The sequence below is a fragment of the Lepidochelys olivacea genome (assembly GCF_965140295.1).
Source record: "Lepidochelys olivacea isolate rLepOli2 genome assembly, chromosome: 24".
Classification (NCBI taxonomy): domain Eukaryota; kingdom Metazoa; phylum Chordata; order Testudines; family Cheloniidae; genus Lepidochelys; species Lepidochelys olivacea.
Window position 1 is genome coordinate 15,160,303 of NC_140434.1, and position 15,802 is coordinate 15,176,104.

At 61.6% G+C, this 15,802-nt stretch overlaps 1 protein-coding gene across 1 annotated transcript; it reads left to right on the forward strand.

Annotated features, from left to right (window-relative positions):
* The first annotated feature begins 4,551 nt into the window (after nt 1-4,551).
* Nucleotides 4,552-10,974, forward strand: LOC311512558 (trypsin-3-like). The gene is made up of 5 exons (XM_084613831.1): nt 4,552-4,661; nt 6,036-6,189; nt 9,603-9,871; nt 10,187-10,323; nt 10,722-10,974. Exons 1-5 carry the CDS (start codon nt 4,616-4,618, stop codon nt 10,872-10,874), a joined length of 759 nt encoding a protein of 252 aa, XP_084469957.1. The 5' UTR covers nt 4,552-4,615; the 3' UTR covers nt 10,875-10,974.
* The last annotated feature ends 4,828 nt before the right edge of the window (nt 10,975-15,802 follow it).

The window sequence follows — 15,802 nt, forward strand, 5'->3', positions numbered from 1 at the left end:
AAGGTGTTGCAAACTGGCTCAGCCAGCCAGGACGGATGCTGGCAGCTGGGAACAATTAAGTTGTGAGTGGAGCCACGGGGTAGTGGCTGTCACAGTCATGCCCAGCCTAGGGGGCAGAATATGTGGGTGCCATCCCCACCTATGGGAGGAGAGGGGGTCTAGCGGTTAGAGCAGCGAGGGCTGGGAGCTAGGACTCCTGGGTTCTATCCCTGGCTTGGGGAGGGGAGGGGGGTTGTGACGAAGTGGGACTGTTCTTAATGTTTCCTCTGAATAGTGTGGGGTGCCTCAGTTTCCCCTATGCACTTCTTAAGTATCTAGGTGGTGGGATAAGGGTGTATGATCATTGCAGAGCCCTAGAGGGCAGGTGTGTGCAGGGGTTTGGACACGAGAATGGCCAACACCCTGTTTTCTGGCGACTGATGGCCGGGCCCTTCCCCCCCCGCAAGGTGAGAGCTAAAGGGTGGGAGAACAAAGGAATCTGGTGATCTCCTGGCCCGGAACAGGGGCAAAGCCCAGAGGAGGAGGGGCTGGAGGGAGTTTCAGTTTGGGGCTGGCTGGGGACGTGGAGTGAAGTGCAGACGGGGTTGTCTGGCTCCCTGCCCCCCAAAATGGACCCAGCTGAGGGGTCCAGTTCTCTGCACCTACAAGCTCTGTTTTAGACCGTGTTCCTGTCGTCTAATAAACCTCTGTTTTACTGGCTGATTGAGAGTCACGTCTGACTGCGGAGTTGGGGGTCAGGACCCTCTGGCTTCCCCAGGACCCCGCCTGGGCGGACTTGCTGTGGGCAGAGGAGGCTGAATGCTCCGAGGTCAGACCCAGGAAGGTGGAGCTGGGTGAGCTGTGTGTCCTGAAGACAGGCTGCTCCCAGAAAGGAGACTTCCCCAGAGTCCTGCCTGGCTTCATGGGGAGCAGTTCCAGAGCATCACCCAGGGACTCCGTGACAGGGGTCTAGTGGTTAGAGCAGGGGGGGATGGAAGACAGGCATCTCACATTCACAGGATCTGGTCTATGCCCCTATCTCCTGGGCATGCCCTGAGGCCTACTGGACCCCAGGGCACAACTCTGTGAGCACAACTCCCAAACTGGACCTTTGGGCCCCAGGGTTTCCCGCCATGCCAGCCTCGGGCAGAAGTCTGCCCCACCCCTCCAGGGTGCCAGGCTCTGATCGGAATTGGCAGTGACCCCAGGCAGCCTTTTCCCAACAAGGGAACAATCACTTCATCCCCTGGCCTGCAGCAGCGAGAGGAACGGGGAAGGCAGAATTCAGCCTGGCCGGCGCCAGGGCACCACTGAGCCATGCCCAGCTCCGCTCTCTTTCTCTCACTCTGTCCCGTTCGCTTGCCCCCAGCAAGCGCTCCCAGAGCTAGCATGAGGCACCTGCAAGCCATGCAATTGCAGGAGGGCCCCAAGGCAGTGGGGGGTAACATGGGGGGCTAGGGGACGTCTGCACTGTAATGCCAACCCCTCGGCAGACTCGGCAGGTGCAGGGCTCAGGCTGGGGGGGCTATGAATTTGCAGCCTGGACAGTCAGGCTTGGGCTGGGGCTCAGGATCAGAGACCCCCCCAGGAGGGGGGAGGAGACCCAGGGCCCGTGTTGCAGCCCAAATCCCGGATGTCCGCACTGCAACGTCATGCCCCCGCAGGCCGAGGCCTGGGAGCCCGAGCCGGCTGCCCCAGGCCAGCCTCAGGGCTGTGGTCGAAATGTAGACGTCCCCCCACAGCGCCGAAGGGACACACCAGCCGTGCCTGGCATGGTGATCAGCCAGGGAACTCTGATGGAGGAGTGCTCCCCGAAATTGAACCTGATCTCCCATGTCCTAAGTAGCCCATCAATTATCCCCCCTCACCCCAACAGGCCACAATGCCAAGGGGATCAGCACAAAGTCATACAGAGAGTGCATAAAAATAGCACCAACAACTCCCATTTTCATCACAGCAGGACTCCTGGGTCCCATCCCCAGCTCTGGGAGGGGAGTGGGGTCTAGTGGTTAGAGCGGGGGGGAGGGGCGCGTCTGGGAGCCAGGACTCCTGGGTTCTATCCCCAGCTCTGGGAGGGGAGTGGGGTCTAGTGGTTAGGCTGGGGTCCAGGTTAGAGTTGGGGCTCGGAGGCAGGACTCCTGGGTTCTATCCCCACCCCTGCATGGTAACAGTGGGTTAGAGCCTGGGGCTGGGATGCACAGTGACACTCTACTCCCCCTGGTGGCAGCTGGGAGACATGCAGAGCTAGAAGCTTCGCTAGCAAACACAGGCTCCTGGTTAGGGCTGAGATTTTTTCCGAGATATTTTTCGGAAAAGTCACCGCCAGGACACGGGCAATAAAGAAAAATTCTCAGAAGCCATGACCTGGCCGTGCCTTTCCCAAAAAATATCCGTGACAAAATGGGGATCTGTGGGTCCCCACACTGCCTGCATTGGGTAGCTGCACCATGGCTAGGACTGCCCCCATGGGTTGGGTGCTGGAGCTCCAGGGGTCCCCCCACCACCCATGGCAGCCAGGAGCTTGGGGGTCCCCCCGCCGCCTACAATGGCCCAGGGGCCGCCAGAGCTCCCGACTGCCGCAGACTGAGGTCACGGAGGTCGCTGGAAGTGACCAAATCGTAGCCTTACTCATGGTCTTCGATCGAGAGGCCGCAGGTTCAATCCCCCCTGCCGGCAATGCAGGCCGCCTCTCTGAGGTACCTACCGAGCTCCTATTACAGCGGTAACTCAATCCACACCCATTTCACAGCTGGGCAATGGAGGCTCAGACACTTGTCCACTACCTCACGGAGACAGAGCTGGAAATCGAGCACCACTCTAACCGCTGGACCATCCTTCCCATGTGATTTCCTAGGTTCTGTCCCTGTCCCCACCCTCTGTAGGGTTAGGCACGCCATGTCCCTGGATAGAATATGTCGGATACGTAGGCCGGGCTCCAGCTCATTGAGGTAGCATTGCAGTAATAATACCCAGGGCTTATATAGTGCTGGCCCTCTGCAGAGCTCAGAGCACTTTAGAAAAGAATGGGATGTGACTGATGGGGAAACTGAGGCATGGGGAGGCAGAGGCAGAGCCCAGTATAGAACCCAGGAGTCCTGACTCCCAGCCCCCCCTACTCCAACTACTAGACCCCACTCCCCACCCAGAGTTGGGGAGAGAACCCAGGAGTCCTGGCTCCCCCCCACCCCCTGCTAACCCAGTACATGGGTCCATGGAATGGGGGCCACATGGCAGAGCCCAGCTGACACAGCCCCACACCCTGTGCCATCCACTGCTAAGCCGTGGAGAGGCCTGGAGGAGGGACCAGGGCTGCCTCTCCTGTAGTGCCTGGGACGGGGCTCCCCGTGCCAGGCGGGAGGAATGCGAAGGGCCTTGGCCGTGTTGACAAAGGAGCCATGAGAGCAGCTGCTCCAGAATAGCTGCGCAGTGACGTGGTTTCTGAGAAAACCTGGCTGGCTCTGGGGGGTGGGGAATGGGACACGGGGCCTTTCCCCTCTAGGGGGCCCCGGCTCTGATCCAGCCCCAGGGCGGGGGACTGGCTGGCTCCGGGGGGTGGGGAATGGGACACGGGGCCTTTCCCCTCTAGGGGGCGCCGGCTCTGATCCGGCCCCAGGGCGGGGGACTGGCTGGCTCAGGAGGGCAGGGAATGGGACATGGGGCCTTTCCCCTCTAGGGGGCCCCAGCTCTGATCTGACCCCAGGGCAGGGGCCTGGCTGGCTCCAGGGGGTGGGGAATGGGACACGGGGCCTTTCCCCTCTAGGGGGCCCCAGCTCTGATCTGACCCCAGGGCAGGGGCCTGGCTGGCTCCAGGGGGTGGGGAATGGGACACGGGGCCTTTCCCCTCTAGGGGGCCCTGGCTCTGATCCGGCCCCAGGGCAGGGGACTGGCTGGCTCCGGGGGGTGGGGAATGGGACACGGGGCCTTTCCCCTCTAGGGGGCCCCGGCCCTGATCCGACCCCAGGGCAGGGGCCTGGCTGGCTCCGGGGGGTGGGGAATGGGACACGGGGCCTTTCCCCTCTAGGGGGCGCCAGCTCTGATTGGCTCCAGGGGGTGGGGAATGGGACACAGGGCCTTTCCCCTCTAGGGGGCCCCGGCTCTGATTGGCTCCAGGGGGTGGGGAATGGGACACGGGGCCTTTCCCCTCTAGGGGGCGCCGGCTCTGACGGGGGACTGGCTGGCTCAGGAGGGCAGGGAATGGGACATGGGGCCTTTCCCCTCTAGGGGGCCCTGGCTCTGATCCGGCCCCAGGGCAGGGGACTGGCTGGCTCGGGAGGGCAGGGAATGGGACATGGGGCCTTTCCCCTCTAGGGGGCCCTGGCTCTGATCCGGCCCCAGGGCGGGGGACTGGCTGGCTCAGGAGCAGGTTGGGAGGATGGGCTGAGCACGTGCTGCTCAGGTGAGCTTCAGAGCGGTGGCTGCGCACTTCCTCCAAGGGGTGCCCAGCGGGGAAGGCTGGGGGGGGGGGGGTGAGAATTTGCCACCTGCCGCGTGACCTTTGCGGTGTCCAAACAAGCCAGGGCACCGTGGGGGGGCGGCTGTTTCCTCATGACCCATTAATCATTGACCACCAGCCCCCCGCCCTAGGCGTAAAGTGCATGGGAACGGCCAAGCTTGAGCACCTGCTGCCCTGCTCGCCATGAAGCGGGCCGGCTTCGCGCTGCTGCTGCTGCTGCTGCCCGCAGGTGAGGGCCTGGCTGTGCGTGTGCACGCGTGTGAGCACGTATGTGTGTGCGTGCAGGGTTGTGGAGGGGTGTTGTGATCGTGTGCGCGTGGGGGGGGGACGCATGCGGGTGTGAGCATGCACGAGCGTTGTGCGTGTGCATATGAGCGTGCAGATTGCCGTGGCCTGCCGGTCTGGGTGCGCACGGGCGAGCTGTGCAAGGTGCGCGTGTCCTTTCCGCGTGAAGGGGGGGCGGGGGGGGATGTTGCATATGTGTGGGGAATGCTGTGTGTGGACGTGTTTGCATAAGCATGGGTAACGGTGTGTTTTCAATCCGCGTGTGCACGTGTAAGAGCGGCTGTGTGTTCACAGAGGAGTGTGTAGCGGGGGCAGGTGTACGGGGAACGTGCCACCTCACCTGGGTGTGTGGGTGTGGGTGGGTGTGGGTGTGGGGATGGGTGTGGGGATGGGTGTGGGGGTGTGGGTGGGTGTGTGGGGGGGGTGTGTGTGCACCGCTGGGGGTGCCTATGTCTGCACGGGTTTAAAGGAGCACGTACATAGGAGCAGGTGGCCTGCTTCCGCGTGTGGCCTACCACGGGTGAGCATTGCTGGGTCTGTGTCCGTACCCGTGTGCACAGGTGTTGCATCTGTCTGCATGCGGGTGTGTGTCATTGCTGTATGGGTGGCTGAGGGTGTGCAGTGTGGGCGGGATGCAGTACGGGGCGGTCATCCCCCCGGTCTGTGTATTCCCACCGAGCTGAGCGGATCTGGGAGGCGGGCAGAGTGCGCTGTGTCCGGATGGTCTTTGTGTGAGCCACACAGTGTGTGTGTGTGCTTGCTTGAGTGCCTACATGAGAATCTCTTCTGTGTAACGTGAATCAGCCGTAGCCGCTGGAGTCAATGGGGCCAGATCCCAGCTGGGGTCAATGGGCCGTAGCCCCGTTGGAGTCAATAGGGCCAGATCCCAGCTGGGGTCAATGGGCCGTAGCCCCGTTGGAGTCAATGGGGCCAGATCCCAGCTGGGGTCAATGGGCCGTAGCCCCGTTGGAGTCAATGGGGCCAGATCCCAGCTGGGGTCAATGGGCCATAGCCCCGCTGGAGTCAATGGGGCCAGATCCCAGCTGGGGTCAATGGGCCGTAGCCCCGTTGGAGTCAATGGGGCCAGATCCCAGCTGGGGTCAATGGGCCGTAGCCCCATTGGAGTCAATGGGGCCAGATCCCAGCTGGGGTCAATGGGCCGTAGCCCCATTGGAGTCAATGGGGCCAGATCCCAGCTGGGGTCAATGGGCCATAGCCCCGTTGGAGTCAATGGGGCCAGATCCTAGCTGGGGTCAATGGGCCGTAGCCCCGTTGCCATCTCCACCCCCCACTGATCTCTGCCCCTCCCACCCTGCAGCCTCTCCCCGAGAAGATCGGATCATTGGGGGTACCGAGTGCCCAGAGTTGGGGCACCCCTGGCTGGTTCTCCTCTACTACTTTGACCAACACTACTGCTCCGGCATCCTGCTGAACCGGGACTGGGTGCTCACTGCCGCCCACTGCAAGTTGAGGTGGGGGGCAAGGCAGAGGGGTGGGGGAAGGAGGTGGGGCGAAGGGAGCGGGGCCTGGGTGGGCAGGTGGGGGGAGCTGCTCTGTGCAGAGGCTCAGCTTGGGACACCCCAATATACCCATCAATTCTCCATGCAGCGTCCCAGCTGGGATTGAACCCACGCCCCAGCACAGCACTCCTGGGGCTACAGTGACCCCCAAAGGGCACGGGAGAGCTGGCTACCCAGCCCCGTACACAGCCAGCCCCATTGACACCCATCATCCCTCTACCAGCCCCATACACAGCCAGCCCCATGGACACCCATCATCCCTCTACCAGCCCCATAGACACCCATCATCCCTCTACCAGGCCCCTACACAGCCAGCCCCAAACACACCCATCATCCCTCTACCCAGCCCCATACACACCCATCATCTCTCCACCAGGCCCATACGCAGCCAGTCCCGTACACACCCATCATCTATCTATCTATCTATTGACTGCAGTGTGTATGGGGATGGAGAGATGATACATAGATTTTGAGGTGTGTACAGGGATAGATAGATAGAAGGTAACAGAGTAACAGCCGTGTTGGTTAGTCTGTAAGGTGCCACAAGTACTCCTTTTCTTTTTATAGAAGGTAAGTGGGCAAGTAGGTGGGTCAGATGGGAGGTAGGTTGGTAGAGAGGTAAGGAGGTAAAAGGGTAGGGAGGTAGGTGGGTCAGTGGGAAGGTAGGTTGGTAGGGAGGTAAGAGGGTAGGGAGGTAGGTTGGTAGGGAGGTGGGTCAGTGGGAAGGTAGGTTGGTAGGGAGGTAGGCGTGTAGGGAGGTAGGTGGGTCAGTGGGAAGGTAGGTTGGTAGGGGGGTAAGAGGGCAGGGAGGTAGGTTGGTAGGTGGGTCAGGCAGAAGGTAGGTTGGTAGGAAGGTAGGTGTGTAGGGAGGTAAGAGGGTAGGGAGGTAGGTTGGTAGGGAGGTGGGTCAGTGGGAAGGTAGGTTGGTAAGGAGGTAGGAGTGTAGGGAGGTAGGTGGGTCAGTGGGAAGGTAGGTTGGTAGGGGGGTAAGAGGGCAGGGAGGTAGGTTGGTAGGTGGGTCAGGCAGAAGGTAGGTTGGTAGGAAGGTAGGTGTGTAGGGAGGTAAGAGGGTAGGGAGGTAGGTTGGTAGGGAGGTGGGTCAGTGGGAAGGTAGGTTGGTAAGGAGGTAGGAGTGTAGGGAGGTAGGTGGGTCAGTGGGAAGGTAGGTTGGTAGGGGGGTAAGAGGGCAGGGAGGTAGGTTGGTAGGGAGGTCAGGCAGAAGGTAGGTTGGTAGGAAGGTAGGTGTGTAGGGAGGTAAGAGGGTAGGGAGGTAGGTTGGTAGGGAGGTGGGTCAGTGGGAAGGTAGGTTGGTAGGGGGGTAAGAGGGCAGGGAGGTAGGAGTGTAGGGAGGTAGGTGGGTCAGTGGGAAGGTAGGTTGGTAGGGGGGTAAGAGGGCAGGGAGGTAGGTTGGTAGGGAGGTCAGGCAGAAGGTAGGTTGGTAGGAAGGTAGGTGTGTAGGGAGGTAAGAGGGTAGGGAGGTAGGTTGGTAGGGAGGTGGGTCAGTGGGAAGGTAGGTTGGTAGGGGGGTAAGAGGGCAGGGAGGTAGGTTGGTAGGGGGGTCAGGCAGAAGGTAGGTTGGTAGGAAGGTAGGTGTGTAGGGAGGTAGGTTAGTAGGTGGGTCAGTTGGAAGGTGGTTGGTAAGAGGGTAGGCAGGAAGGGTTACTGGTTGGGGGTCACTGGCGGCAGTCGCTGTCCCAACAGCCAAGAGTGCATTTCACTCTGTGAGACCTGCAGGGATGACTAAGATCTGGGTGAGGAAGGAGGGCTGAGAGAGAGCTGGAGCGGCAGTTGTGGTGCAGGGAGATCAGTGGGGTCAGTGGGGGGGGAGAGGGGGGCTGAGTCAGAGCTGGAGGGGGCTGTGGGATTTGCGGAGCTGCAGTGGGGGGGGCTGTAGGGTCTGAGGGGAGGCTGCGGGGGCTGCGGGGCCTGTTGGGCCTGGGGCCTCGGGGTTTATGGGCTGGGGTGGACTCTGAGACCTGGGGGTTGCAGAGCGTTGGGAGGGGCTAGGGGCCTGGGAAGGCTGCCAACTTTCTAATAGAAAAAAACCAAACATCCTAGCCCCACTCCTTCGCTGAGGCCCTGCCCCCCACTCACTACATCCCCCCTCCCTCGGTGACTTGCTCTCCGCCACCCTTACTCACTTTCACTGGATGGGGCAGGAGATTGGGATGTGGGAGGGGGTGAGGGCTCCCTCTGGTGGTTCAGGCTCTGGGATGGGGCCGGGGTGAAAAGTTTGGGATGCAGGCTGGGGGTGGGGCAGAGAGGTTCAGGGTGGGGGAGGGGACTCTGGGCTGAGGCAGGGGGTTGGGGGCTCCATCTTGGGGTGCCGGCTCTGGGGTAGGGCTGGGGATGAGAGGTTTGGGGTGCAGGAGGGAGCTCCAGGTTTGCAGGGGCTCAGGGCTGGGGCAGTGGGTTGGGGCACGGGCTTACCTTGGGTGTCTCCCGGTCAGCAGTGCTGCGGGGCTAAGGCAGGCTAGTCCCTGCCTGTCCTGGCTCTGCGCTGTGCCTCGGAAGCTGCCAGCAGGTCCGGCTCACAGGCAGAGACACGGCAGGCTGCTCTGTGCACTGCTCTTGCCCGCAGGCACCGCCCCTCAGCTCCCATTGGCCGGGAACCGCAGGCAATGGCAGTGTGGAGCTGGTGCTCGGAGCGGGAATAGAGCGCGGAGCCCCGTGGCTCCCCCGCCTAGGAGCTGGACCTGTTGGCCGCTTCTGGGGAGCTGTGGGGCCTGTTGGGGGGGCTGCAGGGGTTGGGGGAGCCGCAGGGCATGGGGGTTGCGGGGAGGCTGGGGGAGCTGGTTGTTGTAGGGGCTGGGGAGGACTATGGGGCCTGGGAGTTGCGGGGGCTGGGGAGGACTCTGGGGGCTGCGGGGCCTGGAGAGCCTGTGGGGGCTGGGTGTTGGGGATCTGGGGAGGACTCTGGGGGCTGCGGGGTCTGTGGGGGTTGGTTTTTGGGAGGCTGGGGGGACTGGGGGTTGCGGGGCCTGGGTGTTGTGGGGGCTTTGGGGGCTGGGGGGTTGCAGGGGCTGTTGGGGCTGGGGGGCTTGGGGGTTGCAGGGGTTGTGAGGCTGGGGACGACTCTGGGGGCTGCGGGGGCTGGCTGTTGGGGGGCTGGGGGTTGCTGGGGCTGGGGACTGCAGGGGTTGGGGAGTACTCTGGGGCCTGGGAGGCTGCAGGGGCTGGGTGTTGGAGGGATGGGGAGAACTCTTGGGCCTGGGGGGCTGCGGGGGATGGGTGTTGGGGGGCTGGGAAGGACTCTGGGGGCTGCAGGGGCTGCGTGTTGGGGGGCTGGGGAGGACTCTGGGGCCTGGGGATTGCGGGGGCTGGGCCTGGCCAGCAGCCTGGGACTCTCTGTTCTCTGTCCTCAGTCACATCCAGGTGCGCCTGGGGGAGCACAGCCGTGAAACGAACTCGGGACACGAGCAGTTCTCAGCCGCCCAGGCCATCATCCCCCACCCCGGGTTCCGCGCCCTCATCGCCGGCAGCCGGGACTACGAGAATGACGTCATGCTGCTCCGCCTGTCACCCCCGGCTGTCTACACCAACTACGTGCAGCCCCTGGCACTGACCGACAGCTGCCCCCCAGCAGGGACCCTCTGCACCGTGATGGGATGGGGCACCATCACCAGCCCCGCCGGTAGCGGACCCCAGTCCTGCTGTGGGATAGCAGGGGCTGTGGGTCGGGAGTGAGGGGCACTGGCAGAGCTGGGGTGGGTGGAGCCCAGGGCTGGGCTAGCGGGGGATGAGTGAGGGGCTCCAGTAGAGCTGTGCGGGGCAGCCCAAGGAGGGCTAGCAGGGGCTGCGGGTCAGAAGTGAGGGGCACCAGCAGAGCTGGGGGGTGGCAGGGCTGGGATAGCAGGGGGCCGTGGGTAGGGACTGAGGGGCATGCTACCCTCCCTCCCCTATGGCCTTGGCCTGCCCTCGTAGAAAACTGTCACCCCTTCCCTTCCAGAGACGTACCCTGATGTCCCCCAGTGCGTGGACATCAAGATCGTCTCCAACTCCATCTGTGAGGTCGCGTACCCCTACAAAGTGACTGAGAACATGCTCTGTGCTGGGGTACTGGAGGGGAGCAAAGACTCCTGCGAGGTGAGGGGGGCTTCTCCTGGGGCCAGAGGGGGAACGAGGGTTGGAGACACTGGCATGGCAGTGGCTCCATGGTGTGCCGTGGCTCTGTGTGGCACGGTGGGGCTGTCTCCGTAGCATGGCGTGGCTGCATCTCCGCGGCTCTGCGTGGCATGACTGTGTCTCCATGGCTCTGCGTGGGGCGGCTGCTGCTCTGTGGCCCCATGGGGCATGGCTGCCTCTCCATGGCACCGCATGGCATGCTTGGGCTGCATCTCCTGGCTCTCCATGGCATGGCTGCATCTCTGTGGCTCTGCATGGTGTGGCCGGGCTGCGTCTCCGTGGCTCTGCGTGGCCTGGCTGCGTCTCCGTGGCCCCATGTGCTGTGGCTGACTGATGACTTTTCTGTGACATCTCTGCAGGGCGACTCTGGGGGCCCCCTGGTCTGTAATGGAAAGCTGCAGGGCGTAGTTTCCTGGGGAGATCACCCCTGCGCCCAGCCCAACAGGCCTGGGGTCTACACCAATATCTGCAAATACCTAGCCTGGATCCAGGAGACCATGGAGAAGAACTGATGGCCCCGGGGGCCCGGTGGGGCGAAGGGGCTAATTACTGACACCAGCCTGGAGCCGGGTTCAGAAGCGATGGAAACACAATAAATCATCTGGAACTCGCCTCTGCTGCCCTGGCTGCTCTGCAAGGCCCGCTCGAATAGGGCAGCGTTTATAGCCTCTGGCCCCAGGCGGGGACTGGCTGGCTTGGGGGGTCGGGAGGGAATGGGACATGGGGCCTTTGCTCTCTAGGGGGTGCCAACTCTGATCCAGCCCTAGGGCGGGCGGTGGGCGGGCTGGCTGGCTTGGGGGGCGGGGGGGCGGGGAATGGGTCCTGGGGCCATTTCCCTCTAGAGGGTGCTGGCTCCGATCCAGCCCTAGGGATGGGGGCTGGCTGGCCCGGGGGGTGGGGAATGGAAGGACTCTGTGGGCTGCAGGGGGGTGGGGAATGGAAGGACTCTGGGGGCTGGGGCCTTTCCCTCTAGAGGGCGCCGGCTCCAATCCGGTCCCAGCCCCACAGTCAGAGGGCCACCTTCGAGACGTTGCTTAAAACGGGGGCCTGGCCCCTGTTTGACCCCGCAGTGGGAGGGCTTTTGGGGTGCAATGCCACGCAGGGCTACACTCCAGGCCCTTTGCCTTGCCAGCCTGGCCGCATGGGGTCTTGGCCTTTCGTTTTCCAACGGGCTGGGCTCTCGGTTGGGCCAGGCGGGGAATGTCACGTGCCCATATCCATTGTGTGCGTTGGACCCTCCCGCACCCCCCAGCTGGGTTTGGGCCGCTTGGGGCTGTGATGTACCAGATGCTAAACTTCTGGCCTCTTTGTGCCCCCCACCCCACTAGAATCCTTCCCATGAGCCTCGGCCCAGCAACTTCGGCCTCCTAGCAGCCTCCTTGGCTTGGCACAAAAGAATCCCCACTGCCCCCCCATTATTGATCCCATATGGTATGTCCCCGATTGCCCCCCTCCACTATGGCCCCCACTTGGTACATGCCCCCATGCTTCCCTCTGCCATGGACCCCACTTAGTATGTCCCCTCACTACCCTCTCCCTCTATGGCGCTCACTTGGTACATGCTCCACTATTCCCCCCGCTATTGACCCCCTCTGCCATGGACCCCACTTAGTATGTTCTCTCACTACCCTCCCCCTTTATGGCGCTCACTTGGTACATGCCCCACTATTCCCCCCCTGCTATTGACCCCCTATGGTACATTCCCCATTGCCCCCCTCTGCCATGGACGCCACTTGGTACGTGCCCTCTGCCCTTAGGGCCTCGGCAAAAGTCACACATCCAATTCCCGCCACCGAGGCATTGGTTCAGCACACAGGGAAACTGAGGCACACACACTATTAGTATAGGACAGTAAGACTTACATGCAACATAAGAAGGTGAATAAAACCCCACTTCATCACATCTCTCCCCCCTCTGAGACCGAACTGAGCGGGGTCCCTTTAGCCAGTGGCCTGGGGAAGTTCCGGCCCCCCTCTCCGGGACAAAGCGTCTGCTATAACAGCGGCACTCCCCTTAACGTGGGCCACCTCCAGGTCGTAACCCTGAAGCTGGAGACTCGACCTCAGGAGCTTGGCATTCGCCCCTCTCATCTGGTGTAGCCACGTCAGGGGAGAGTGGTCAGTGCACACAGTGAAACGCTGCCCACATAGATACAGCTGCAGCTTTTTAAGGACCCAGCCCATGGCCAGGGGTTGCTTCTCTAAGGCCGTGTAGTTCTGCTCCCGGGGAAACAGCTTCTTGCTCAAGTACACGACGGGGTGTCTCTCCCCCTTCTCATTAACCTGCATCAGCACCGCGCCCAGCTGTGTCTGAGGCGTCAGTGAACACCATGAAGGGCTTGTCAAAGTCTGGATTTACCAGCACTAGGCCCCTGACCAGAGCCTCCTTCAGAGCACAGAGAGCCCTCTGGCACTGCTTGGTCCAGACCACCTTGCCTGGCTTTCCCTTCTTGCATAGCTCAGTGATGGGGGTGGCTATGGAGTGAAAGTGGGGCACTACCTCTGATAGAGCCCCGCCATCCCAGTAAAGGTCTGGACCTGTTTCTTAGACTGGAGAGCGGGTCAGTCTCTGATCACCCCCACCTTGGCTGGCTCTGGCTTTAGGCAGCCGCTCCCCACTTTGTAGCCCAGGTATGACACCTCTGCCACCCCCTCCTTGCACTTCCCAGCTTTTATAGTCAGTCCTGCATCCTGGAGCCAGTCCAGCATTTGTTTAACCTGGGAAACATGGTCCTCCCAGGTCTGGCTAAAAACACAGGTATCATGAATATACGCAGGGCAAAATTCTCCATCCCCTCGAGTAACCAGAGTCCTGACTGGCTTCGTATGGAGCAGTTCCAGAGCATTGGTCCTGTGACTCCGTAACAACTGGTGGCAGAAGTGGGATGAACTGCACCCTGTGGACGGAGCATCCTGCAGTAAGTGACTGGGGAGCAGTAAAAGGAAGAGGGATTAGCGAGAGACGGGCATGCTGAAGGCTCCAAGAGGTGCGGTTCCAGGAGGTGGAGGAGCCTATGGCTTAACTCCGAGAGAGAGTGAACCCCCGAGAAGGGCTGTTGCACTGAAGGGTTCCTCCCATGGATCATAGGGAGCTGAGAGAGCACAGGCCTGTGAGTCCGTGACCACTTGGGAACTGCGTGGAGAAGGCCTATGAGCATCTCCTCAATAAGGACCTTGTAGAGCTGTGCAGAGAGAGGGCTGTGCATTGGAAAGCTCACCAAGGCGCAGCTAATTGCTCAGTTGGAAGAGGAGGATCACTCTAAGGAGCCAGGTCTTGACCCAGATGGGGCCGTGAGAGAGGCTGGGAACAGCCAGGCAACCCCAGGGCCCACATGGGTTCCTGACCCAGCTGGGGCCGTGAGAGAGGCTGGAAACAGCTGGGTGTTCCGGAGATCCATGCTCCCGACCAGCAGGGAGTCTCCAACAGGTTCCCCGTCGGTGGATCTGAGACGGATGGAACTGGAGCTGACATTGAGGGGGTCGGAGGACCATGAGAGACAGGGGAGGCATGAAGCAGAACAGCAGGAGAGACAGAGGCCGCAGGAACTGGCGATGGCTGAGCTCCGAGGCAGAGGGACCCATCCAGGGGTGAGTTGGGTGCCAATTCTGCAGGAAATCTCGACACTAAATTGCTGCCCCAGGTTAAAGAGCGGGGAGAGATAAACGCCTGTCTTGCGGCCTTTGGGAAGGCTTCAGTTGGAACCAGGCTGACCCTGCGGAAAGGCTCCAGTGTCTAGCCCCTTGCACGGCCATAGAGCTGTTTAGCCAGATGGGTGGGGTGGCCAACTAGCTCTCACTCCTGGCCCCAGCATATATGTCTGCCTGTGCTCTCCTGGGCTCCGGTCCCTTGGATCCGGTCTGGAGGGCTGTGACTGCAGGCAGCGAGAGGGAACTGGTGTCACTCTCCTCTCCAGCTGCTGAGTTCTAGACCGAGCTGCAGAAGGATCCTTCCTTAGAGAAGCTGGGGAACTTGCTGTCTCCAGTGCAGCGAAACCCCGGGGGGAAAGGCTGCCAGGAAAGAGTCCTGTGGGAGAAGGGGTTCCTGTACCGGGAACGGGCTCCCCCAGGGGAAGCGGAACCGTGGGGGATCCGGAGGCAGCTGGTGGTCCCCCAGAAGTACCGCCGCAGGCTGCTGTAGCTGGCCCGTGACGTCCCGCTCTCGAGACACCAGGGGATCCGGAGCCCCAGGCAGAGGCTGCTGCAGAAATTTCCCTGGGCTGGAGTCTGGGACGCCGTCCAGCAGCACGGCAGGTCCTGCGACCCCTGCCAGAGGGTGGGGAAGGTCCGGGATAAGGGTAAAGCAGCCTTCAGGCCCCCGCCCATCATAGAGGAGCCTTGTCAGAAGGTGGCCATGAACATCGTGGGGACCTTCAGCAAGGCGACCAGGGCAGGGAAGAAATACAGCCTGGTGGGGGTGGATTTCGCTACGCGCTACCCCGAGGCGGTGGCTCTGTCCTCTATTGAGGCAGACACCGTGGCAGACGCGCTGCTGACCATTTTCAGCAGAGTGGGGTTCCCCAAGGAGGTCCTTACAGACCAGGGGTCCAACTTCATGTCAACCCCGCTCCAGTGTGGCGTCCAGCAGACCTGGACCTCGGCGTATCACCCTCAGTCCAACGGGCTGGAGGAGAGGTTCAATGGGACTCTAAAGATGATGCTGAAAACCTTTATGAACCAGCACCCACAGGACTGGGACAAGTATTTACCCCACCTGCAGTTTGCATGCAGGGAAGTGCCCCAGGAACCCCGTTCAGGGCATCTGGCCTGGGTTCCTCCAAGATGGACTTGGTTGAAAGTCACTGATTTCTGTGCTAACAAGCTCTGTTCTACTCTATGTACCTGTCAACTAATAACCCTTCTGTGTTACATGCCGGCTGTTGTGCCCTGTGCTGCCCAGAGACACAGCGAGGGACAATCCCTGCTGTATGGGAGGAGAGTGAGGGGACCCCATGACTTGGTGAGGGACGAATGGGAGGGGAAGGCCTCTCCCGATGGAGAATCAGTGGTGGAGTATGTACTGGCTTTCCAGGAATAGCTCACTGAGCTCATGGGTTTGGCCAGAGGAAACCTAGCCAGGGCCCCAGGGAAGCAGAAGGTCTGGTACAATCACTCAGCGCAGGCCCGCTCCTATGCTACAGGGAACCAGGTGTTGATTCTCATTCCCAGAAGGAAGAACAAGCTGCAACCTGCCTGGGACGGCCCATTCAAGGTCATCAGGCAGTTAAATGAGGTGAACTATGTGGTGAAACCGTCCAACTGGGCACACCGTCACCGGGTGCACCATGTCAACCTGACGGAGCTGTACTGTGGAAGGGAGAGGCTGATGCTGGTTGTGTGTGGCCAGTGGGAGGAGCAGGGAGACGATCCCTTGGCAGATCTATTCCCTGAGACAGGAGCCGGCCCCCCGCTGGAGTCAATCCCCCTCTCTGCACAGCTAACCC